The 23,320-nt window shown below is 44.1% G+C and overlaps 1 protein-coding gene across 2 annotated transcripts in view; it reads right to left on the bottom strand.

Annotated features, from left to right (window-relative positions):
• Positions 1-23,320, bottom strand: part of GATAD2B (GATA zinc finger domain containing 2B) — a 132,756-nt gene that overhangs the window by 17,280 nt on the left and 92,156 nt on the right. For both annotated transcript variants that reach the window (XM_066362437.1, XM_066362438.1), the window contains exon 2: positions 7,793-8,128. In XM_066362437.1, coding sequence (XP_066218534.1) covers positions 7,793-8,127 — 335 coding nt within the window. In that variant the 5' untranslated portion in view covers position 8,128. The remainder of the gene's footprint in view (positions 1-7,792; positions 8,129-23,320) is intronic.

The following is a 23,320-nucleotide window of genomic DNA, read 5'->3' as shown; positions in this document are numbered from 1 at the left end:
CCAAGGACAGAAATTATATTGCTACTTCACGCAACATATACATGACTTACAATATTTTGTGTACTTAAGTATGAATGCTACCTGTTAGATTTATTAATTTTTTTAGAGAAAGATTATTAAAAACCAGACTTGCTGCTGACATCACCTGTGACTCAGACTGACAGATTCCCAGAACCTATAAAATGACTAATCCTTGACCCCATAGTAAAAACTACTTCCATAATATTCTGTTGACAGTACCTATCAGAAAGAAAAGTGTCATGTCTCTCTAGCATTACAAAATATAAGCAGTACTGGTTTAATATGTACCTTATTTCGTAATAGATATAACTTGCCAAAATGATTTTTAAAAAGTACTTAGGCAAGTATGATATGGCTATGATGCCAGGAGCACTTCCTTCTTTCTGTTTTTTTTTTGTTTTTTTTTTTTAAATATTCTTGAAAGTCTAGAAATTCACGTTTGCTTTTTTTTTTAAATTTTTTAAAATTCATTTTAGAGAAGGGAGGGAGGGGGAGAGAGAGAGACAGAGAGAGAGAGAAGAGGGAGGAGCAGGAAGCATCAACTCCCATATGTGCCTTGACCAGGCAAGCCAGGGTTTTGAACTGGCAACCTCAGTGTTTCCAGGTTGACACTTTATCCACTGCGCCACCACAGGTCAGACCCTTCTTTCTGTTTTAAAAATACTTATTTTATTGGTTTTAGAGAGAGAGGAGGGGGGGGGGGAGAGAGAGAGACAGACAGACAGACAGACAGACAAGAACATCAATCTGTTCCTGTATGTGCCCTGACTGGGGATTGAATCAGCAACCTCTGCAGTTCAGGACGATGCTCTAATCCAGTGGTCCCCAACCTTTTTTGGGCCACAGACTGGTTTAATGTTAGAAAATATTTTCACGGAATGGCCTTTAGGGTGGGACGGATAAATGTATCATGTGACCGAGACAAGCGTCAAGAGTGAGTCTTAGATGGATGTAACAGAGGGAATCTGGTCATTTTTTAAAAATAAAACATCGTTCAGACTTGAATATAAATAAAACAGAAATAATGTAAGTTATTTATTCTTTCTCTGCGGACCGGTACCAAATGGCCCACAGACCGGTACCAGTCCGCGGCTCAGGGGTTGGGGACCACTGCTCTAACCAACTGAGCCATCTGGCTAGGGCTACTTTCTTTCTTTTTTTTTAATAAGATTTTATTTACTGATTTTAGAGAGTAGAGACAGAGAGAAGTGGAGGGAGGAGCAGGAAGCATCAACTCATAGTTGCTTCTTCTATGTGTCTTGATTGGGCAAGCCTGGGATTTTTTTTTTTTTTTTTTTTTTGGTATTTTTCTTAAGTTGGAAACGGGGAGGCAGTCAGACAGACTCCCGCATGCACCCGACTGGGATCTACCCAGCATGCCCACCAGGGGGCGATGCTCTGCCCATCTGGGGCATCGCTCTGCCGCAATCAGAGCCATTCTAGCGCCTGAGGCAGAGGCCACAGAGCCATCCTCAGTGCCCAGGCCAACTTTGCTCCAATGGAGCCTTGGCTGTGGGAGGGGAAGAGAGAGCAGAGAGGAGGGAGAGGAGGAGGGGTAGAGAAGCAGATGGGCGCTTCTCCTGTGTGCCCTGGCCGGGAATTGACCCAGGACTCCCATATGCCAGGCTGACGCTCGAAGTATATACCTTGATGGGGTGGGGTGGGGGTAAAGCAGAGTCAGTGACCCCTTGCTCAATCCAGCAACCCTATGCTCAAGCCGGTGACCTTGGGGTTTCCAACCAGGGACCTCAGTGTCCCAGGTCGATGCTGTATCCACTGTGCCACCACCAGTCAGGCTTTTCAGCTTTTAAGTTCTCTCTTCCTTTTATCCCTATTAACTAAACCACTTCTTACTGAGCGATCTATTCATCTTATTCATTCTTTTAAATACGTTGGGGCTAAGTGGAAACAGCTGTCATATCTGGTAAATAGGAAGAAGAGAGACATGGACCAATAGAACCTATTTTTCTGTGTAGAATGGGGATCTAGGTGGTTTACCTCAATCCTTTTTCCCTGAAGACCATGAAAAAAAATTATCAGTTTCTAGAGGATCAAGTTTCAAAAGGTCATCACTCTAAAGCAGGGGTCCCCAAACTTTTTACACAGGGGGCCAGTTCACTGTCCCTCAGACCATTGGAGGGCCGGACTATAAAAAAAAACTATGAACAAATTCCTATGCACACTGCACATATCTTATTTTAAAGTAAAAAAAAACAAACAAAATGGAAACAAATACAGTATTTAAAATAAAGAACAAGTAAATTTAAATCAACAAACTGACCAGTATTTTAATGGGAACTATGCTCCTCTCACTGACCACCAATGAAAGAGGTGCCCCTTCCGGAAGTGCCGTAGGGGCCAGGTAATTGGCCTCAGGGGGCCTCATGCGGCCCGCAGTTTGGGGACCCCTGCTCTAAAGCAATGGGCCCTGCCTGACCTGTGGTAGCACAGTGGATAAAACATAAACCTGGAGGCCCTGGCCAGTTGGCTCAGTGGTAGAGCGACGGCCTGGCGTGCAGGTGTCCTAGGTTCAATTCCCGGCCAGAGCACATAGGAGAAGCGCCCATCTGCTTCTCTACCCCTCCCCCTCTCCTTCCTCTCTGTTTCTCTCTTCCCCTCCCGCAGCCAAGGCTCCATTGGAGCAAAGTTGGCCTGGGCACTGAGGATGGCTCTGTGGCCTCTGCCTCAGGCACTAGAATGGCTCTGGTTGCAGCAGAACAACGCCCCAGATGGGCGGAGCATCGCCCCCTGGTGGCAAGCCAGGCACACGTGGGAGTCTGCCTCCCCGTTTCCAACTTCAGGAAAAAAACACCAAAAAACCACATAAACCTGGAATGTTAAAGTTGCTGATTTGAAACCCCAAGCTTGCCTGGTCGAAGAATATATGAGAAATGACTACCATGAGTTGATCCTTTCTGCTCCATTTCTCTTCCCTCTCTCTAAAACTAAGAAATAAAATACTTAAAAATAAATAATAATAAAATTAAAGCATTAGCTCAAATGGTTAGAGCATGCCTGTTCAATCTCCAGTCAGGCATATACAGAACTGATGTTCCTATCTTTCTCTCCCTTCTTCTCTTTAAAATCAATAAATATAAGGCCCTGGCTGGTTGACTCAGTGGATAGTGTCGGCCCTGCATGTGGATCCTGGGTTTGAACTCCCAGTCAGAGCATACATGCGAAGCGACCATCTGCTTCTCTTCCCCACCCCTCTCTCTCTCTCTTCCCCTCCAGCAGTCAGTGTCTCTATTGGTTTGAGCATTGGCCCTGGGCACTGAGGATAGCTTGTTTGATCTGAGCATCAGCCCCAGATGGGGTTGCCGCGTGGATCCCAGTCGAGGCACATGCAGAAGTCTTTTTCTCAATGTCCCCTCCTCACTTAAAAAATAAAGTAAAATAAAATAAATCAATAAATTAAAAAACAATGGCAGGGTTTTTAGGGTACTCTTGACTTTTTTTTTCCCCCCTATATTTTTCTGAAGTCGGAAACGGGGAGAGATAGTCAGACAGACTCCCGCATGCGCCCAACCGGGATCCACCCAGCACGCCCACCAGGGGGCGATGCTCTGCCCCTCCAGGGCGTCGCTCTATTGCGACCAGAGCCACTCCAGCGCCTGGGGCAGAGGCCAAGGAGCCATCCCCAGTGCCCGGGCCATCTTTGCTCCAATGGAGCCTCGGCTGCGGGAGGGGAAGAGAGAGACACAGAGGAAGGAGAGGGGGAGGGGTGGAGAAGCAGATGGGCGCTTCTCCTGTGTGCCCTGGCCGGGAATCAAACCCGGGACTTCTGCACGCCAGGCCAACGCTCTACCACTGAGCCAACCGGCCAGGGTTCTTGACTTTTTAACACAGAATTTACCTGTGATCCTGTATAATTCCAATAGCACTAATGAGATCTTGACAAAATGTGTAACAGCCCTGGCCAGCTGGCTCAGTGGTAGAGCATCAGCCCAGCATGAGGATGTCATGGGTTTAACTCCCGGTCAGGGCACACAGGAGAAGTGCCCATGTGCTTCTCTGCCCCACCCTCCTCTTGCTTCTCTCTCTCTCTCTCTCTCTCTCTTCCCCTCTTGCAGCCATTGCTTAATTGAAGCGAATTGGCCCTGGGTGCTGAGGATGGTTCCGTGGCCTCTGCCTCAGGTGCTAAGAAGAGCTTGGTTGCTGAGCAATGGAGCATTGCCCCCTAGTGGGCTTCCTGGGTGGATCCCAGTTGGAGCACATGCAGGAGTCTGTCTCTGCCTCCCCTCCTCTCACTGAAAAAACAACACAAACCCAAAAACAAAATGTGTAACAATGTTTCTATGAAAAATACAGTTTTAGCATGATCAGGCGCTGGTGCAGTGGATGGAGCGTCAGACTGGGACACGAAAGACCCAAGTTTGGAACCCCAAGGTCACCAGCTTGAGCGCAGGCTCATCTGGTTTGAGCAAGGTTCACCAGTTTGAGCCCAAGGTCGCTGGCTTGAGCAAGGGGTCACTCGGTCTGCTATAGACCCCAGTCAGGGCACATATGAGAAAACAATCAATGAACAACTAAGGTGCCGCAACAAAGAATTGATGCTTCTCATCTCTCTCTCTTCCTTCTGTCTGTCCCTATCTATCCCTCTGTCTCTGTCTCCCATACACACAAACACACACACACAAAGGGAAAACTACAGTTTTAGTTCTAATTTGGGATGTGAGAAAATATACCTAATATACCTAACATTTTTCCTTTTCTTCCTCCACAAAATATAATTAGTCACTAGCTCCAGAAGGGTAAGAGTGATTATGGTGCAAGTGGGTTACTCAGGTACATGATCTTATTCATCCACATTTCTTTTCCCAAATGATTAAGGATTAACTTATTTTCATAATAGTCTGCTCCCAAGGACATTTTTCCTCTTACAGGACCACTAGGGAATTGACCTGAAATTTCCTAGGGGTTTTTAATGCTATACCAAGAATAATGTTCCATGCCTGACCAGCTGTGGCATAGTGGAGAGTGTCGACCTGGGACGCTGATGTCCCAGGTTCAAAACCCCAAGGTTGCCGGCTTGAGCATGGGCTCATCTGGCTTGAGCTAGGTAGGGCACACCAGTTTGATCACGGGGTCACTGGCTTGAGCATGGGATCATCAACATGATCCCATGGTTGTTGGCTTGAACCCAAAGGTCACTGGCTTGGCTGAAGACCCTGGTCATGGCTGGTATGAAGCAATCAATGAAAAACTAAAATGCGGCCCTGGCCGGTTGGCTCAGCGGTAGAGCGTCAGCCTGGCGTGCGGGGGACCCGGGTTCGATTCCTGGCCAGGGCACATAAGAGAAGCGCCCATTTGCTTCTCCACCCCCCCCTTCCTCTCTGTCTCTCTCTTCCCCTCCCGCAGCGGAGGCTCCATTGGAGCAAAGATGGCCCGGGCGCTGGGGATGGCTCCTTGGCCTCTGCCCCAGGCGCTAGAGTGGCTCTGGTCGTGGCAGAGCGAGGCCCCGGAGGGGCAGAGCATCGCCCCCTGGTGGGCAGAGCATCGCACCTGGTGGGCGTGCCGGGTGGATCCCGGTCGGGCGCATGTGGGAGTCTGTCTGTCTCTCCCCATTTCCAGCTTCAAGAAAAATACAAACAAACAAACAAAAAAAAACCCCTAAAATGCCACAACTACAAGTTGATGCTTCTCCTCTCTCTTGCTTCCTGTCTCTGTCTGTCTCTCTCTCTCTAAAAAAAGAAAAGAATAATATTCCCTCATTGAGTGTTTTTAAAAAAGATAATCCTGGGCCCTGGCCGGTTGGCTCAGCGGTAGAGCGTCGGCCTAGCGTGCGGAGGACCCGGGTTCGATTCCCGGCCAGGGCACACAGGAGAAGCGCCCATTTGCTTCTCCACCCCTCCGCCGCGCTTTCCTCTCTGTCTCTCTCGTCCCCTCCCGCAGCCAAGGCTCCATTGGAGCAAAGATGGCCCGGGCGCTGGGGATGGCTCTGTGGCCTCTGCCCCAGGCGCTAGAGTGGCTCTGGTCGCAACATGGCGACGCCCAGGATGGGCAGAGCATCGCCCCCTGGTGGGCAGAGCGTCGCCCCATGGTGGGCGTGCCGGGTGGATCCCGGTCGGGCGCATGCGGGAGTCTGTCTGACTGTCTCTCCCTGTTTCCAGCTTCAGAAAAATGAAAAAAAAAAAAAAAAAAAAAAAAGATAATCCTGGAACAATACTAGTAAGAAAACATTAAAAAAAACCAGAAAGGCCTGACCAGGTGGTGGCGCAGTGGATAGAGCATTGGACTGGGATGTGGAGGACCCAGTTTCGAGACCCCAAGGTCGCCAGCTTGAGTGCGGGAGAATCTGGTTTGAGCAAAGCTCACCAGCTTGGACCCAAGGTTGCTGGCTTGAGCAAGGGGTTACTTGGTCTGCTGTAGCCCCATAGTCAAGGCACGTATGAGAAAGCAATCAATGAACAACTAAGGTGGCCCAACGAAAAACTGATGATTGATGCTTCTCCTCTCTCTCTGTTCCTGTGTTTGTCCCTATCTATCCCTCTCTCTGTAAAAAAAAAAAAACAAAACACAGAAAGATCCAGGTGTAGTTATAAGCATTCCTCCTCCTTCTTTCTCCATTAGTCCAGCTTAAAGATCCTGCTTTGGATAAATTCTAGGACAACGTTAGAAGATCAGCTGGAAGGCAATTGAACACTGACAAGTAATTCTCATGCCTATCAGTTGTTTCTGAATCATAATAAACTGAATGTTCTTAAAGCTAGGGTTTGTCTATACTGTGATTCACTGTCAAGGTATGCTCTACTCTCACTCAGCCCATTCCTTTCTAGTGTGTGTTCCAAAGTTTCAAGTACTCAATCTTGCCTTCGCTGGTAGCTCAGCAGATAGAGTGTCAGTCCAGTGTATGGACATCCTGGGTTCAACTCCCTGTCAGGGCACATAGAAGAAGTGACCATCTGTTTCTCCCCACCTCCCTCTCTCCCTCTTCCCCTCCTGCAGCCAGTGGCTTGATTGGTTCGAGTGTGGCCTGAGATGCTGCTAGCTCCGTTGGAGCACATCAGCCTGAGGCTCTATAAATAGCTTGGTGCTTGAGCATCAGCTCCAGATGGGGTTGCTGGCTGGATCCCGGTCAGGGCACATGTGGGAGTCTGCCTTACTATCTCTCTTCCTCTCACCTAAAAAAAAAAGGCACTCAACCTTGACCTTGACAGAAACCAAAAAAAAAGAAAAAAAAAGGGCCCGTGAAAATGTGTGTTTCTGTGTATGTAATTGAGAGAAAGAGAGCACAAGTGTGAGGGTACATGTACAAGCGAATGTGTATGTATATGCTGGGAAAAGTGACACAAATGAAGCAAGAATGTGGAGAATTACCAAACGAAGATAATTTCCTTGTTGACATAGAAAAAACTAGACCCATGTTTTTTGACCTAGTAAAAGCTGGGACTCCGTAATAAACAGATCCTAAAACTCCTAGGATGATCTAAAGAAAAGACTTGTTTTCCCTCTTAAAACAACCGTAAGATTAGAAAGGCATATATTAACTCACTTTTATTTGGGGTATCAGCACTATAGTGCCTCCTTTATCCACAAATGACTACTTTATCTTAAGGATAAGAACTATTATTCTCCATATGCTAAGCAAATTTTTGAGGCGCCTAGTTTCATTTGAAAATGAGAGGAATTCAGGATCAAGTCATATGGCATAGATCTTTCAAGAAACTTTAGGATGAAAAAACCTTCCTCTCAATGGAGTTCATTCCATTTTCATAGGCTTAGTTTATGAGAAGATCCTATCCCCAGAGGCAGCTGAACCAAGCCATACCTCCGTCTAGCACTCATATCCACAGGTTCATCATTGATGTTTTCTTTGCCTGGCCTTCCAGCAGTCCTGTTGTCTCCATGAGGCCTGAGATTCCCATTGAGTTTCTCTTCATAGCCCTTGACACCACTGCCATCCTGTTTGGTGGGTAACTCATGTGGCACCTCAAGATTTGCTAAATCCTTCCGTTTGAGCAGTGCCAACATTTTCAGACGTTCCATGGCCTCATGCCCCTCCATTTTGAGTCGCTTGGCCAGGACATCATCTCGCTCATCTGCTGGGTCTAAGCTCCGCTTCAACAGATTCAGGCGAAGAGCATCTTCTGTCATTCTATCCATTCTATGGAAAGAAAAATACAAGTGAGATGAGAATAAAGTCCCTTAAATAGTCCATAAGGAAAGAGGGTGGGGTGGTAAAGGTATTAAGAATAATTACAGCCTGATAAGGTAGTGGTGCAATGGATAGTGTTGGACTGGGACACAGAGGACCCAGGTTCACAACCTCGAGGTCACCGGCTTGAGTGCAGGCTCCTCTGGCTTGAGCGTGGGATCACAGACAAGACCCCATGGTCGCTGGCTTGAAAACCAAGGTCGCTGGCATGAGCAAGGGGTCACTCACTCTGCTGTGGTCCCCAACTCAAGGCACATATGAGAAAACAATCAATGAACAACTAAGGAGCTGCAATGAAGAACTGATGCTTCTCCTCTCCCTTCCCGTCTGTCTGTCCCTATCTGTCCCTCTCTCTGTTTCTGTCTCTGTCACACACACACACATAAAAATTTACAGCTATATATACATGGAGGCTCAAAGTTAACTCAACTAACCTACACTGCATCTTCCTAGAAACTAAAGAAACTACAAATACTTTTCCAATTAGGTCCTTACTGTGTTAGATGCTGAAAACCAAATAGTCAACTCACTTGGAGGGTCCAGTAAGAGCTTACATCTATCAAAAAGAAACATTCTTTAGTGACTAGCTTTTTGCACATGTATGCTTAAAGCCAGATGGTTTTGTACCTGGCCAGGGTAGCTCAGTTGGTTAGAGCATCATCCCAATATGCCAAGGTTGCAGGTTTAATCCTCAGTCAGGGCACATACAAGAAGCAACCAATGAACGCATAAATAAGTAGAACAACAAATCGACGTTTCTCTCTTTCTCTTTTTCTCCTTCCTCTCTCCTTCTAAAATCAATAAATAAAAATTATTTAAAAAATTTCCAAAAGGAAACATCTTTTAGAGACCAGATAAAAGACCAAGAGCTCTAAATTTTTGAGTATGTTTCTTTTCTTTTTTAATTTTTATTTATTGATTTCAGCAAGAGAAGGGGGGGAGAGAAAGAGAGATACATCAAGCTGTTCCTGTATGTGCCCTTATCGGGGATCGAACTGGCAATCTCTGCTTCAGAACAATGCTCTAGCTAACCAAGCTATCTGGCCAGGGTTGAGTAATGTTTCTTAATTCTCTCTTTTAAAAAAGAACACCTGTATTGAAATATAATTAATATACCATACAACCCATCAATTTGAAGTGTATAATTCAATGGTTTTTAATAAATTACGAGTTGTGCAACCATCACCAAAATCAATATTTAGAACATTTCATCATCACTCCCCTAAATAACCCATACCATTAGCAGTCATTCTCCTTCCCCTCACCCCCATCTGTTTCCCACTAATTTACTTTCTGTCTCTAAATTAGCCTATTCTGGACTTCTTATATAAATGAAATCATATGTGGTCTTTTGTGACTAGTTTTTTTCACTTAGCATTATGTTTATTTTTTAATTATTTTCTTATTTTCCAAGTGAGAGAAAGGGAGATAAAGACCCAAGACTCCCACATCCGCCCTCTGCATTCACCCTGACAGGAATCTGACTGAGATCCACCAAGCATCCCCCGTCTGGGGCCAATGCTCTGCCCATCTAGGGCCATGCTCCCAGCTGAGCTATTTTTAGCACCTGAGGCAGAGGCTCCATGGAGCCATCCTCAGCACCTGGGGCTGATGTGCTCAAACCAATCAAGCCATGACTGTGGGAGAGGAAGAGAGAGAAAGAAGGGGGAAGGGTGGAGAAGCAGACGGTCACTCTCCTGTGTGCCCTGACTGGGAATCAAACCAGGGACATCCACAGGCTGGGGCCAATGCTCTACCACTGAGCCAACCAGCCAGGGCCAGCACTGTTTTTTAAAAGTTTGTTCATGTTATAGCATATATCATGACTTCACATCTTTTTAAGAATAAATGATATTCTATCATATGGATATATCATATTTTGTTTATTCATTTATCAACTGATAGACATTTATTTTTCCCCCTCTTTTGCTACTATGAATAATGTTGCTATGAACTATTCGGTACAAGTTTTTGTGTGGACAAATGTTTTCAGTTTTTCTGGGTCTATACCTAGAAGGAGAACTTCAGGGCCCTATGGTAACTCTGTTTAACATTTTGAAGGACTATTTCCCAAAATAGCCACACCGCTGTAATTACCACCAGCAGTGTATGAGAGTTCCAATTTCTCCATATTCTCTTAGTCCTCTGTTAACAGTTTCAGATATGAGATATAGCACATAAAAAGATTATTTAGCTAGAGGTCCCCCAAATGTTATTTTGACATGTACTTCTGAAGTGGTTTACCTCTAAAAATAACCCCTAATGGAGTAACTGGGAAATTGAATGCTATACAGAATCCCAAAAATTAAGTCACTAAGGAAAAAAGAGAAATGAATCATATTAACAAAATCCAAAATGAAAGAGGAGAAATTACTGCAGACATCATAAATATACAAAAAATCATATTAGAATACTATGAAAGATTATATGCCACCAAATTCAACAATCTAGAAGAAATGGACACATTCTTAAAACTATACAATCTCCCTAGATTGAGTCACAAAGAAGTAGAAAACCTAAACAGATCTATAAGCAGGGAGAAAATAGAAACAACTATCAAAAACCTCCCCAAAAATACAAGTCCAGGACCAAACAGCTACATTAGTGAATTCTACCAGACATTCAAAGAAGATTTGGAACCTATCCTTCTCAAAGTCTTCCTAAAAATAGAAGAAGAAAAAAAAAGTAGAAGAAGCAATACTCCCTAACACATTTTATGAGGCCAAAATAACCCTGATACCAAAACGTGGCAAGGACAACACAAAATAAGAAAACTACAGACCAGTATCTTTACTGAATACAGATGCAAAAATCCTCAACAAAATACTAGCAAACTGAATACAACAACACATTAAAAAACATAATACATTATGATCAAGTGGGATTCATTTCAAGAGCACAAGTATGGTTCAACATATGCAAATCGATCAATGTAACACACCTCATCAACAAAACAAAGGACAACAATCATATGATCTTACCAACAGATGCAGAAAAGGCATTCGGTAAGATACAACATCCATTTAATGTTCAAACATTCAATAAAATGAGTATAGAGGGAAAGTACCTCAACATAATAAAGGCCATATATAACAAACCATCAGCCAATATCATACTAAATGGTGAAAAACTGAAAGCTTCTCCCCTAAAATCAGGAACAAGACAAGGAAGCTCACTCTCTCCACAGTTATTCACTAGGCCTAGCCAGAGCAATCACGCAAGAGAAAGAAAGTAAGAAAAGGCATCCATATTGGGAAAGAGAAAATAATCACTTTTTGCAGATGACATGATCCTGTAATACAGAAAACCCCAAAGACTCCATCGAGAAACTTTTAGAAACAATAAACAAATACAGTAAAGTCACAGGATACAAACTCAATATAAAAATGTCTACTGCTTTTGTATATGACAACAATGAAACTTCAGAAAATGAATTGGAAAAGCAAAAACAAAAGCAAAAAACAATTCCTTTTACAACTTGAACAAAAGAAAAATAAAATACTGGCTCTGGTCAGTTGACTCAGCGCATAGAGCATCAGCCCAGAGTGCGAATGTCTTGGGTTTGATTCCCGGTCAGGGCACACATGAGAAGCGACCATCTGCTTCTCTTGGCCTCCGTTTCCCCCTTCCCTCTCTCGACCCCTCTTGCAGCCAGTGGCTCAACTGGTTCGAGCATTGGCCCCAGGAATGAGGATAGCTCGGTAGGTCCGAGTGTCAGTTTCAGGTGCTGAGGATAGTTTGGTTGATTCAAGCATTGGCCTCATGGGGATTGCCAGGTGAAACACAGTCAAGGCGCATGCCAGGGCCTGTCTCAACTATCTCCCCTACTCTCACTTTAAAAATATAAATGAATAAAAATAAGATACCTAGGAATAAACAAAGAATGTGAAGTATCTATATACTGAAAACTACAAAGCACTATTAAAATAAATTGAAAAAGATAAAATGAAGTGGAAAATATTCCATGTTTATGGACGGGAAGAATCAGTACAGTTAATATAGCCATATTACCTGAAGCAATATACAAATTTAATTACAATCCCAATCAAAATCCAGTCGGCCCTGGCCACCGGCTCAACGGTAGAGCGTTGGCCTGGCGTGCAGGGGACCCGGGTTCGATTCCCGGCCAGGGCACATAGGAGAAGTGCCCATTTGCTTCTCTACCCCCCCCTCCTTCTCTGTCTCTCTCTTCCCCTCCGGCAGCCAAGGCTCCATTGGAGCAAAGATGGCCCGGGCGCTGGGGATGGCTCCTTGGCCTCTGCCCCAGGCGCTAGAGTGTCTCTGGTCGCGGGAGAGCGGCCCCCCGGAGGGGCAGAGCATCGCCCCCTGGTGGGCAGAGCGTTGCCCCTGGTGGGCGTGCCGGGTGGATCCCGGTCGGGCGCATGCGGGAGTCTGTCTGACTGTCTCTCCCCGTTTCCAGCTTCAGAAAAATACAAAAAAATAAAAAAATAAAAAAAAAATCCAGTCATTTTTTAAAGAAATAGAACAAAAAAATCACCAAAGTTGTATGGAACCATAAAAGACTCCAAACAGTCAAAGCAATCCTGAGAAAAAATAATAAAGTTGGACTTCAAATTATACTATAGAGCAGTGGTCCCCAACCTTTTTTTGGGCCACAGACTGGTTTAATGTCAAAAAATATTTTCACGGACCAGCCTTTAGGGTAGGACAGTTAAATGTATCATGTGACCGAGACAAGCGTCAAGAGTGAGTCTTAGATGATGTAACAGAGGGAATCTGGTCATTTTTTAAAAATAAAACATCGTTCAGACTTGAATATAAATAAAACGGAAATAATGTAAGTTATTTATTCTTTCTCTGCGGACCTGTACGAAATGGCCCACAGACTGGTACCGGTCCGCGGTCTGGGGGTTGGGGACTACTGCTATAGAGCCATGATAATCAAAACAGCATGGTACTGGCAGAAAAACAGACATACAGACCAATGGAATAGAATTGAGAACGAAAACCACATGTATAAAAAGCAAATAATCTTTGACAAAGGAGCTAAAAACACACAACGGAGGAAATAAAGCCTCTTCAATAAATGGTGCTGGGCCTGACCAGGCGGTGGCGCAGTGGGTAGAGCGTCGGACTGGGATGCGGAAGACCCAAGTTCGAGACCCCGAGGTCGCCAGCTTGAGCGCGGGCTCATCTGGTTTGAGCAAAAGCTCCCCAGCTTGGACCCAAGGTTGCTGGCTCGAGCAAGGGGTTACTTGGTCTGCTGAAGACCCGCGGTCAAGGCACATATGAGAAAGCAATCAATGAACAACTAAGGTTCGCAATGCGCAACCAAAAACTAATGATTGATGCTTCTCGTCTCTCTGTTCCTGTCTGTCTGTCCCTGTCTATCCCTCTCTCTGACTCTGTCTCTGTAAAATAAATAAATAAATAAATAAATAAATAAATAAATAAATAAATAAATAAATGGTGCTGGGAAAACTGTAAAACCATGCAAAAGAATAAAATTTGACTGCAATTTGTCCCTATGCACAAAAATTAATTTAAAATAGACCAAAGACCTAAATATAACATCTAAAACAATAAATTACATAGAAGAAAACATAGGTACTAAACTTATGGACCTTGGCTCTGGAGAACATTTTATGAATTTGACACCAAACACAAGGGAAGTAAAGGTAACAATAAATGAATATGCTTATATCAAACGAAAAAGCTTCTGCTCAGCAAAAGAAACTGATAACAAAACAAAAAGGCAGTCAACCAAATTGGATATGATATTCACAAACAACAGCTACGGTAAGGGGTTATTATCCAAAATATATAAAGAACTCACAAAGCTCAGCAACAAACAAGCAAACAATCCAGTTAAAAAATAGGGAGAGGGGCCTGACCTGTGGTGGCGCAGTGGATAAAGCGTCGACCTGGAAATGCTGAGGTCGCCGGTTCGAAACCCTGGGCTTGCCTGGTCAAGGCACATATGGGAGTTGATGCTTCCAGCTCCTCCCCCCTTCTCTCTCTCTGTCTCTCTCTCCTCTCTCTCCCTCTCTGTCTCTCTCTCCTCTCTAATAATGAATAAATAAAAAAAATTAAAAAAAAAAATAGGGAGAGGGCCCTGGCCGGTTGGCTCAGTGGTAGAGCATTGGCCGAGCATTGGCCTGGCGTGCAGAAGTCCCGGGTTCGATTTCCAGCCAGGGCACACAGGAGAAGCGCCTATCTGCTTCTCCACCCCTCCCCCTCTCCGTCCTCTGTCTCTCTCTTCCCCTCCCACAGCCGAGGCTCCATTGGAGCAAAGATGGCCCGGGCGCTGGGGATGGCTCCTTGGCCTCTGCCCCAAGCGCTAAAGTGGCTCTGGTCGCAGCAGAGCATCGCCCCCTGGTGGGCAGAGCGTCGCCCCCTGGTGGGCGTGCCGGGTGGATCCCGGTCAGGCGCATGCGGGAGTCTGTCTGACTGTCTCTCCCCGTTTCTAGCTTCAGAAAAATACAAAAAAAAAAAAAAATTGGGAGAGGACCTGACAGACACATCCCCTAAGAAGACATACAAATGGCCTGACCTGTGGCGGTGCAGTGGATAAAGCATCGACCTGGAAACGTCGAGGTCGCTGGTTCAAAACCCTAGGCTTGCCTGGTTAAGGCACATATGGGAGTTGATGCTTCATGTTCCTCCCCCTTCTCTCTCCTCTCTCTCTCTCTCTCTCTCTCTCTCTCTCTCTCCTCTCTAAAATGAATAAATAAAATCTTTAAAAAAAAAAAAAAGAAGACATACAAATGACCAACAGATATATGAAAAGATGCTCATCTTTGCTAGCTGAAAGAAATGGAAATCAAAAGTGCAATGAGATACCACCTCACACCTGTTAGATTAACTGTTATCAACAAGACAGGTAATAAGTGTTGGAGAGGCTGTGGAGAGAAAGGAATCCTCACTCACTGCTGGTGGGGATATAAATTGGTACAGCCATTATGGGAGACATTATGGTGGTACCTCAAAAAATTAAGAATAGAATTACCATATGATTTAGCAATCCCTCTACTGGGTATCTACCAAAAAACTCAAAAACACTGGTACGCAAAAACACATGCACCCCCATATCCATCACAGCATTGTTCATGGTGGCCAAGACATGGAAACAACCAGTGTCCCTTGATAGAGGACTGGATAAAGAAGAGTCGGTATATACAATGGAATACTACTCAGCCATAAGAAATGATGATATATTGCCATTTACGACAACATGGATGGATCTTGAGAACATTATACTAAGTGAAACAAGTAAATCAGAAAAAGCTAAGAACTATATGATTTCACATGTAGGTGGGATATAAAACTAAGACTCATGGACAAAGATAAAAGTGAAGTAGTTACCAGAAGGAGGGAGAGAGGGGAAGGGGAGTAAGAGGTGACATATACATGGTGATGGAAAATGAGTTGACTTTGGGTGATGGGAACACAACACAATCAACTGCTCAAATGCCAGAGATGTTCACCTGAAACCTATGTACTCTTATTGATCAATGTCACCCCATTAAATTTAATTAAGCTAAAAAGAATTAAGCCCTGACTTTGCCTGCACCCACCTGGAGCTGGTGGTTCTCCATGCACCCAGCATCTAGTGAGACACATGGTGCGGCAGTGTAGTGGACATGGGCAGAGCCATGATAGCCAGGCTTGAACTGGGGAAGCAGCTTTTGGAGCTGCTCCTACCCATGCAGATTTAATCAAATCAAACAACTGCTGTTAACACCTGCTCGTAACCCCTCCCACAATACCTCGACAGCCCCAAGTTCAGTGAATGCTACCACTAGGTCAAGTCTTGGTTGGTGCTCTGCAGTCAACTGCCAGTCTCTTCTACATCTACTTGTTAAAAGACTTGGGCCAAGAAATGTATATACTTCATCTTCTAAGCCCAATCCAAATGGTGTCTATACATCCAGTGTGACAAGGAAAATACAGGTTCATTGAATCTGCTAACTCCATATATAATTTTGTTGACACAGAAAATGTTGAAGATTTCAAATTTGACTGGTTTGAAGACTGCGCAGGGTTTGAATGGGTGATGAATGCAAATATTAAATCTGCTGGACGTTCATATACAAGATGAAGGGACATATCCAAAATTAGTTCAGAAATTATTTCCTTAAAAGTGGCTTAAAAAGCATGGATATATAAAATTCTACATTGAAAATGAATAGTTTATCTTATCTAGAGATAAAGGATGGGATTTGGAACAGACAGTTTTCATTTGGTTCATTAAAGTTCTAAGGTCATAAAACAGGTACTGCAAATAGCTCTGGTTCTACTTATACGTACATTAGAAGGAATTTCCAGGTGTTCCTGTAAATACTCAATGTATTGTTTCACAGTACTAATTTTTTATTTTTTCGACAGAGACAGAGAGTCAGAGAGAGGGATAGACAGAGACAGACAGGAAGGGAGAGAGATGAGAAGCATCAATTCTTTGTTGTGGCATCTTAGTTGTTCCTTGATTTCTTGTTCACTGATTGCTTTCTCATATGTGCCTTGACAGGGGAGGGGGTATTACAGTAGAGCGAGTTACCCCTTGCTCAAGCCAGCGACCTTGGGCTCAAGCTAGCAAACATGGGGTCATGTCTATGATCCCACACTCAAGCTGGCGACCTCAGGGTTTCAAACTTGGGTCCTCTGTGCCCCAGTTCGACGTTCTATCCACTGCACCACCGCCTAGTCAGGCTCACAGTACTAATTTAATGCTGATTTAACTCTATCTAGATAAAGTTTTACATTGTTAAGCTACCACTGCTCTCTTGAAAACTTAAAACTCTTTCCTCTGAGGCTTCTTTGGCTTTGATATAGCATTTGACTTTTTGTGTAGTAACTGATATGTGCCAGGGCAATTGAATTGGAATCTACACCAAATCCAAGCATAATGAGTAAAATTTGCTTATCCGCTTATCACCTATTTCTATTCAAAAAGAACACCAGATTCATCTAGCTAAACTACTGTAATTCCAAAGAGTAAAAGTACACTGACCTCAACTAATTTCAAAATGCTTTTTTTTTCCCCAGTGAGAGGAGGGGAGATAGACAAAATCCCATATGCACCCTGACCAGTAAGTATCCACCTGGCTACCCACTCTGGGGGCTCGTGCTCACTTGCAGCAACTGATCTATCCTCAGTGCCCAAGCCCTACAATTGGACCAACTGAGCCACTGGCTGTGAGAAGGGAAGAGAAAGAGAAAGGGGAGAGGGAGGGGAAGAGAAGCAGATAGTTATTTCTCCTGTGTGCTGACTGGGAATTGAACCTGGGACATCGGCACACCAGGCCAATCCTCTATCCACTGAGCAAACTAGCCAGGGCCCTCAAAACGCCTTTTATTTATGCATATGTTGAACACTTTATACAGTTTAAAAAATTATCGGTTTTGAAAGTAAAATGGACAAATCTGAAAATTGAAAAGGCAAATATATAAAGGAGCCAAAAACTGTACATTAGGTATTTTGAAAATTGGAAGCTTACATTAAATTCAGAAAAAACTATTATACTTGTTCTGTATATACATTTTTTTTAAAAACTATGACTCAGAATAGCTACATTTAGAACACTTTCTATTATTGGTCAATATTTTTAGATAGTTAGTTCCTGATCCAAAGCCTAATGTCAGCTCGATTCTGGAAAGTAAATCTTTTCACAACTGCCTTGATGCACAGAACCTTTTTAAAAAATAGACACTCACTGAAGTCTTTTGTTTGTATGGTCACACACTGATGTTTACATGTTCCAGTATCTAACATGGCCACAGTAGTCTTAATAACCAAGATCATATTTCCAACTTTAGAAACCTTCCTAGCAGATCTCAAGCTACTGTGTATGTAAACAAACATTTTCTTTTGTTTCATACCTGAATGCTGCACATCTATTTTGGACTGTATACTGTGTTTGTGTATTTATGGTTTGATTACATAGTAACTTCTCATATTATGAAACTGATTTGTATTGAATAAAAACTGTTCAAATATATGGCTGAAAGGACCATAACTCCATAGGAACAATGTCTTGGTGAACTTGATCAACACCTCGTGTTGAGAATAAAATTGAAAAATACCATGAGAAGTTGTAAAGGGTGAAAAAAGTCTGTCACTCAACTGATTACACACCTAGATGAAAAAAAAAAACTTCAGAAAAGTATACAGCAAGATACACAAACATAAATTAATACAGTACAGTGTTCTAAGTTTCTTTTTTTTATATAGGGACAGAGAGTCAGAGGGAGGGATAGACAGGGACAGACAGACAGGAATGGAGAGAGATGAGAAGCATCAATCATCAGTTTTTCGTTGCGAGACCTTAGTTGTTCACTGATTGTTTTTTATTTTTATTTTCTTTTTTTTTTCTTTTTTACAGAGACAGAGAAAGAGAGAGAGGAATAGACAGGGACAGACAGACAGGAACAGAGAGACGAGAAGCATCAATCATTAGTTTTTGGTTGCGCATTGCGACACCTTAGTTGTTCATTGATTGCTTTCTCATATGTGCCTTGACCGCGGGCCTTCAGCAGACCGAGTAACCCCTTGCTCGAGCCAGCAACCTTGGGTCCAAGCTGGTGAGCTTTTGCTCAAACCAGATGAGCCCGCGCTCAAGCTGGAGACCTCGGGGTCTCAAACCTAGGTCCTGTGCATCCCAGTCCAACACTCTATCCACTGCGCCACCGCCTGGTCAGGCCCAGTGTTCCAAGTTTTGAGATAAATTATATTCATGAGCACTGAATACATATGACAAGACTCAGACACCTAGAGCTGAATGGAGTTTGGGATGCCATCATTACCCTGGGCTTCTTCAACTGACTGTTGTACCAACAGGTGAAAGTAGTTCAAATAATTCCCCCTTATTACACTCAGGACAAAAACAGATATATTGAAAGTTGAGAGAAATCAGAACCATGAATTTGAACACCTAAGGTATCTATCTAATCTTTCTCAACAGAATGACATGAGAACTCTCATCAAATTTTCCTTGCTCACTCTCCCTTTTTTAAAATGAGGTAACACTGGTTTATAACATTATATGTTTCAGGGTACAACATTATATAATAATTTGACATCTGTTATAGATTTGAGCATGCTCACCACAAAATAACCAGTTTCACTTGTCCCTATGCAAGTGACCTCCTCACCCCCTTAATCCTTTGACCCTCCCCTAACCCTTTCCCCTCTGGTAACCACCAACTTGTCTGCATCTGAGTTTGATTTTCTAATATGTCACACGAGTGAGATTATACGGTATTTGTCTTTCTCTATTTCACTTAGCATAATACCCACAAGGTCCATCCATGCTGTTGCAAATTCCTTGCCCACCCTTGACTTTACTGATCTATAAGCCCAGAGTCTATGTACTAACAGCCATATCTGCCTCAAAATCCAAGGAAACATGAATCTTGAAAACATTATGCTACCTGACCTGTGGTGGCACAGTAGATAAAACACCAACCTGGAATGTTGAGGTTGCCAGTTCGAAGCCACAGGTTTGCTCAATCAAGTCACATACAAGAAGCATCTGCAAGTTTTTTTTTTTTGTTTGTTTGTTTTCTGAAGCTGGAAATGGGGAGAGACAGACTCCCGCATGCGCCCGACCGGGATCCACCCGGCACGCCCACCAGGGGCGACGCTCTGCCCACCAGGGGGCGATGCTCTGCCCCTTCGGGGCTTCACTCTACCGCGACCAGAGCCACTCCAGCGCCTGGGGCAGAGGCCAAGGAGCCATCCCCAGCGCCCGGGCCATGTTTGCTCCAATGGAGCCTCGGCTGCGGGAGGGGAAGAGAGAGACAGAGAGGAAGGAGGGGGGGGGGTGGAGAAGCAAATGGGCGCCTCTCCCATATGCCCTGGCCGGGAATCGAACCCGGGTCCCCCGCACGCCAGGCCGACGCTCCACCGCTGAGCCAACCGGCAAGGGCTATGAAGCAACTACAAGTTGATGCTTCCTGTTCATCACCCACCCTTTCTCACTGCTCTCTCCTTTCTCTAAAAATCGATAAATAAAATCTTAAAAAGAAAACATTATGCTAAGCGACGGACACAGAAGGACATATATTTTATGATTCCACTTACATGACACCTAGAATAAGCAATTCAGAGGACCTGGCTGGGTAGCTCAGTTGATTGGAGCAGCATCCCAATGTGCCAGGGTTGTGGATTCAATCTCCAGTCAGGACATGTGCAGGAGTCAACCAATGAATGTGTGAGTGGGTCAAACAGCAAGTTGATGTTTCTCTCTCTCTCTTCTCCCCCCACCTTCCTCTTTCATGAAATCAATAAGTTTTTTAAAAAGTTTTTGAAAAATTTCAGAGACAGGAAATAGAACAAAAGTTACTAGTGGCTGGAGTTGGAGGAGTTATTATTTAATGGTAACAGAGTCTCTGGGATAAAGAGAAAGTTCTTAAAATAGTGTTTATGGTTGCACAACACTGTGAATGTATACTTAAAAAGTGATTAAAATGGGCCTGACCAGGCGGTGGCACAGTGGATAGAGCATCAGACTAGGTGCCACGGACCCAGATTCAATACTCCAAGGTCGCCGGCTTGAGCACAGGCTCATCTGGATTGAGCAAGAGGTCACTCACTCTGCTGTAGCCCCCCAGTCAAGCCACATATGAGAAAGCAATCACTGAATAACTAAGGTGCTGCAATGAAGAATTGATGCTTCTCATCTCTCTCCCTTCCTGCCTGTCTGTCCCTATCTGTCCCTCTCTCTGTCAAAAAAAAAAAAAAAAGTGGATAAAATGGTAAATTTTGTTACACACATTTTGCCATAATAATTTTTTGTGTGAGTGTGAGCCAGAGAGAGACACGGACAAGAAGAGAGAGAGATGAGAAGCATCAACTTACAGTTGTGGCACTTTAGTTGCTCACTGACTGCTTTCTCATATGTGCCTTGACCGGGAGGGGGGGATGGCGGGGGGGGGGGGGCCCTTGCTCAAGCCAGCAACCATGGAGTCACGTCTATAATCCCACGCTCAAGCTGGCAACCTCAGGGTTTCAAACCTGGGTCCTTAGCATACCAGGCCGATGTTCTATCCACTGTGCCACTGCGTGGTCAGGCAGCCACAATAAAAAATTTTTTAAAATTCAATGTACTTGAATCCATGTTAACACAATAAATTAAAATTAATAAAAATTTTTTAAAAAAATGTAGTGTAACAGACTGATTTAAATGGCACAAATAATCATTTTGAGTGATGGAAATGAAATATTCTAAAACTGGATTATGGTGATAGCTGCACAGTTCTGTAAATTTACTTTAAAAATCACTATATTTGTACACTTATACTGAAATAAAGCTGTAAAGTAATATTCAACATAAACTAGCCAAATAAAAATTCCTCCCCAAAAAGCAAAACAAAAATTAGGTAGGATGAATCTTATCTTGCTTTTAAAAGCCTAACCAACCTTTTTAAATTTTTTCTGGGCTGCTAATAAAAACAGCTAATATTTATTCTGTAGCTACTTAAGAGCCAAATATCCTACTGGGCATTTATCAAGTGTTCTTTTAATTTTTTTGGGGGGGGGTATTTTTCTGAAGCTGGAAACGGGGAGAGACAGCTTCATGCACCCGACCGGGACCGCATGCACCCGACCGGGATGGTACGCCCACCAGGGGCGAAGCTCTGCCCACCAGGGGGCGATGCCCTGCCCCTCTGGGGCATTGCTCTGCCAAGAACAGAGCCACTCTAGCGCCTGGGGCAGAGGCCAAGGAGCCATCCCCAGCGCCCGGGCCATCTTTGCTCCAATGGAGCCTTGGCTGCGGGAGGGGAAGAGAGAGACAGAGAGGAAGGAGGGGGGGGGGTGGAGAAGCAAATGGGCGCTTCTCCTATGTGCCCTGCCGGGAATCGAACCCGGGTCCCCCGCACGCCAGGCCGACGCTCTACCGCTGAGCCAACCGGCCAGGGCCAAGTGTTCTTTTAAAATTTATTTATTCATTTTAGAGAGAGGAGTAGGGGAGGAAAGAAGGGAAAGAGGGAAGGAGGGGGTGGGGGGGGGAGAGAGAGAGAGAGAGAGAGAGAGAGAGAGAGAGAGAGAGAGAGAGAGAGAAACATCTGTTCCTGTATGTGCTCTGTTTGGGGATCAAACCCACACCCTCAAGTTTTGAGACAACGCTCTAACCAACTGAGCTATCTGGCCAGGAGTCATATGTTCTTATTTTGTAAGTAAGACATATTATCTTTACTTTACAGGTGGGAAAAGTGTCAAAGCAAGTATTCCAAAACTGTAGTGGATCTGAAATTCCAATGCTGATTGAGCTCAATTCAAAACGCTACTATACAGTAAATCTACCTGCACACAGCTATATGAGGCAGGAGAAATTTATGGCTAGCTGCTATCTATGCCTTCTCCACTTACCTTTTACACAGTACACCTGTAGTTAGAGTATACAATGTAAACTATGCTGGAACTAATTATTCAAACACCATGATTATTCCACAAAAAAAGCACCCTAAATGCCAAGTGACTTACATAATTCAATAGCTCTTTTTGTCAAGACATTCGGTTTTGTAAAATATGAACATATATATTAGAAATGTTGAGTTTGGAATCTAAAAGTCTATACAGCTAGTGCTCGATTTACGACCATGATTGGTTCCAACAGACTGGTCGTAACACGATTTGGTCATAAGTCGAGTAGGCTATATGTACAGTACTGTGAAATGATGTTATAAAAATCTTTAAGTCGGCCCTGGCCGGTTGGCTCAGTGGTAGAGCGTCGGCCTAGCATGCAGGAGTCCCAGGTTCAATTCCTGGCCAGGGCACACAGGAGAAGCACCCATCTGCTTCTCTACCCCTCCCCCTCTCCTTCCTCTCTGTCTCTCTCTTCCCCTCCCGCAGCCAAGGCTCCATTAGAGCAAAGTTGGCCCAGGCACTGAGGATGGCTCTATGGCCTCTGCTTCAGGCGCTAGAATGGCTCTGGTTGCAGCAGAGCAACGCCCCAGATGGGCAGAGCATCGCCACCTGGTGGGCATGCCGGGTGGATCCCGGTTGGGAGCATACGGGAGTCTGTCTGACTGCCTCCCTGTTTCCAACTTCAGAAAAATACAAAAAAAAAAAATCTTTAAGTCATATTTTGTCATAATTTTCTTTCATTATTGTTATATATCATCATTTTCTTTGTTCATTTTATGCCATTTGTATTATTTCTACACCATTTTGTTTCT

The sequence above is a fragment of the Saccopteryx leptura genome, chromosome 2, assembly GCF_036850995.1.
Source record: "Saccopteryx leptura isolate mSacLep1 chromosome 2, mSacLep1_pri_phased_curated, whole genome shotgun sequence".
In the NCBI taxonomy this organism is placed as follows: Eukaryota; Metazoa; Chordata; class Mammalia; order Chiroptera; family Emballonuridae; genus Saccopteryx; species Saccopteryx leptura.
The sequence above is the reverse complement of the archived record's forward strand: the minus strand, read 5'-3'. Positions and strand labels throughout refer to the sequence as shown.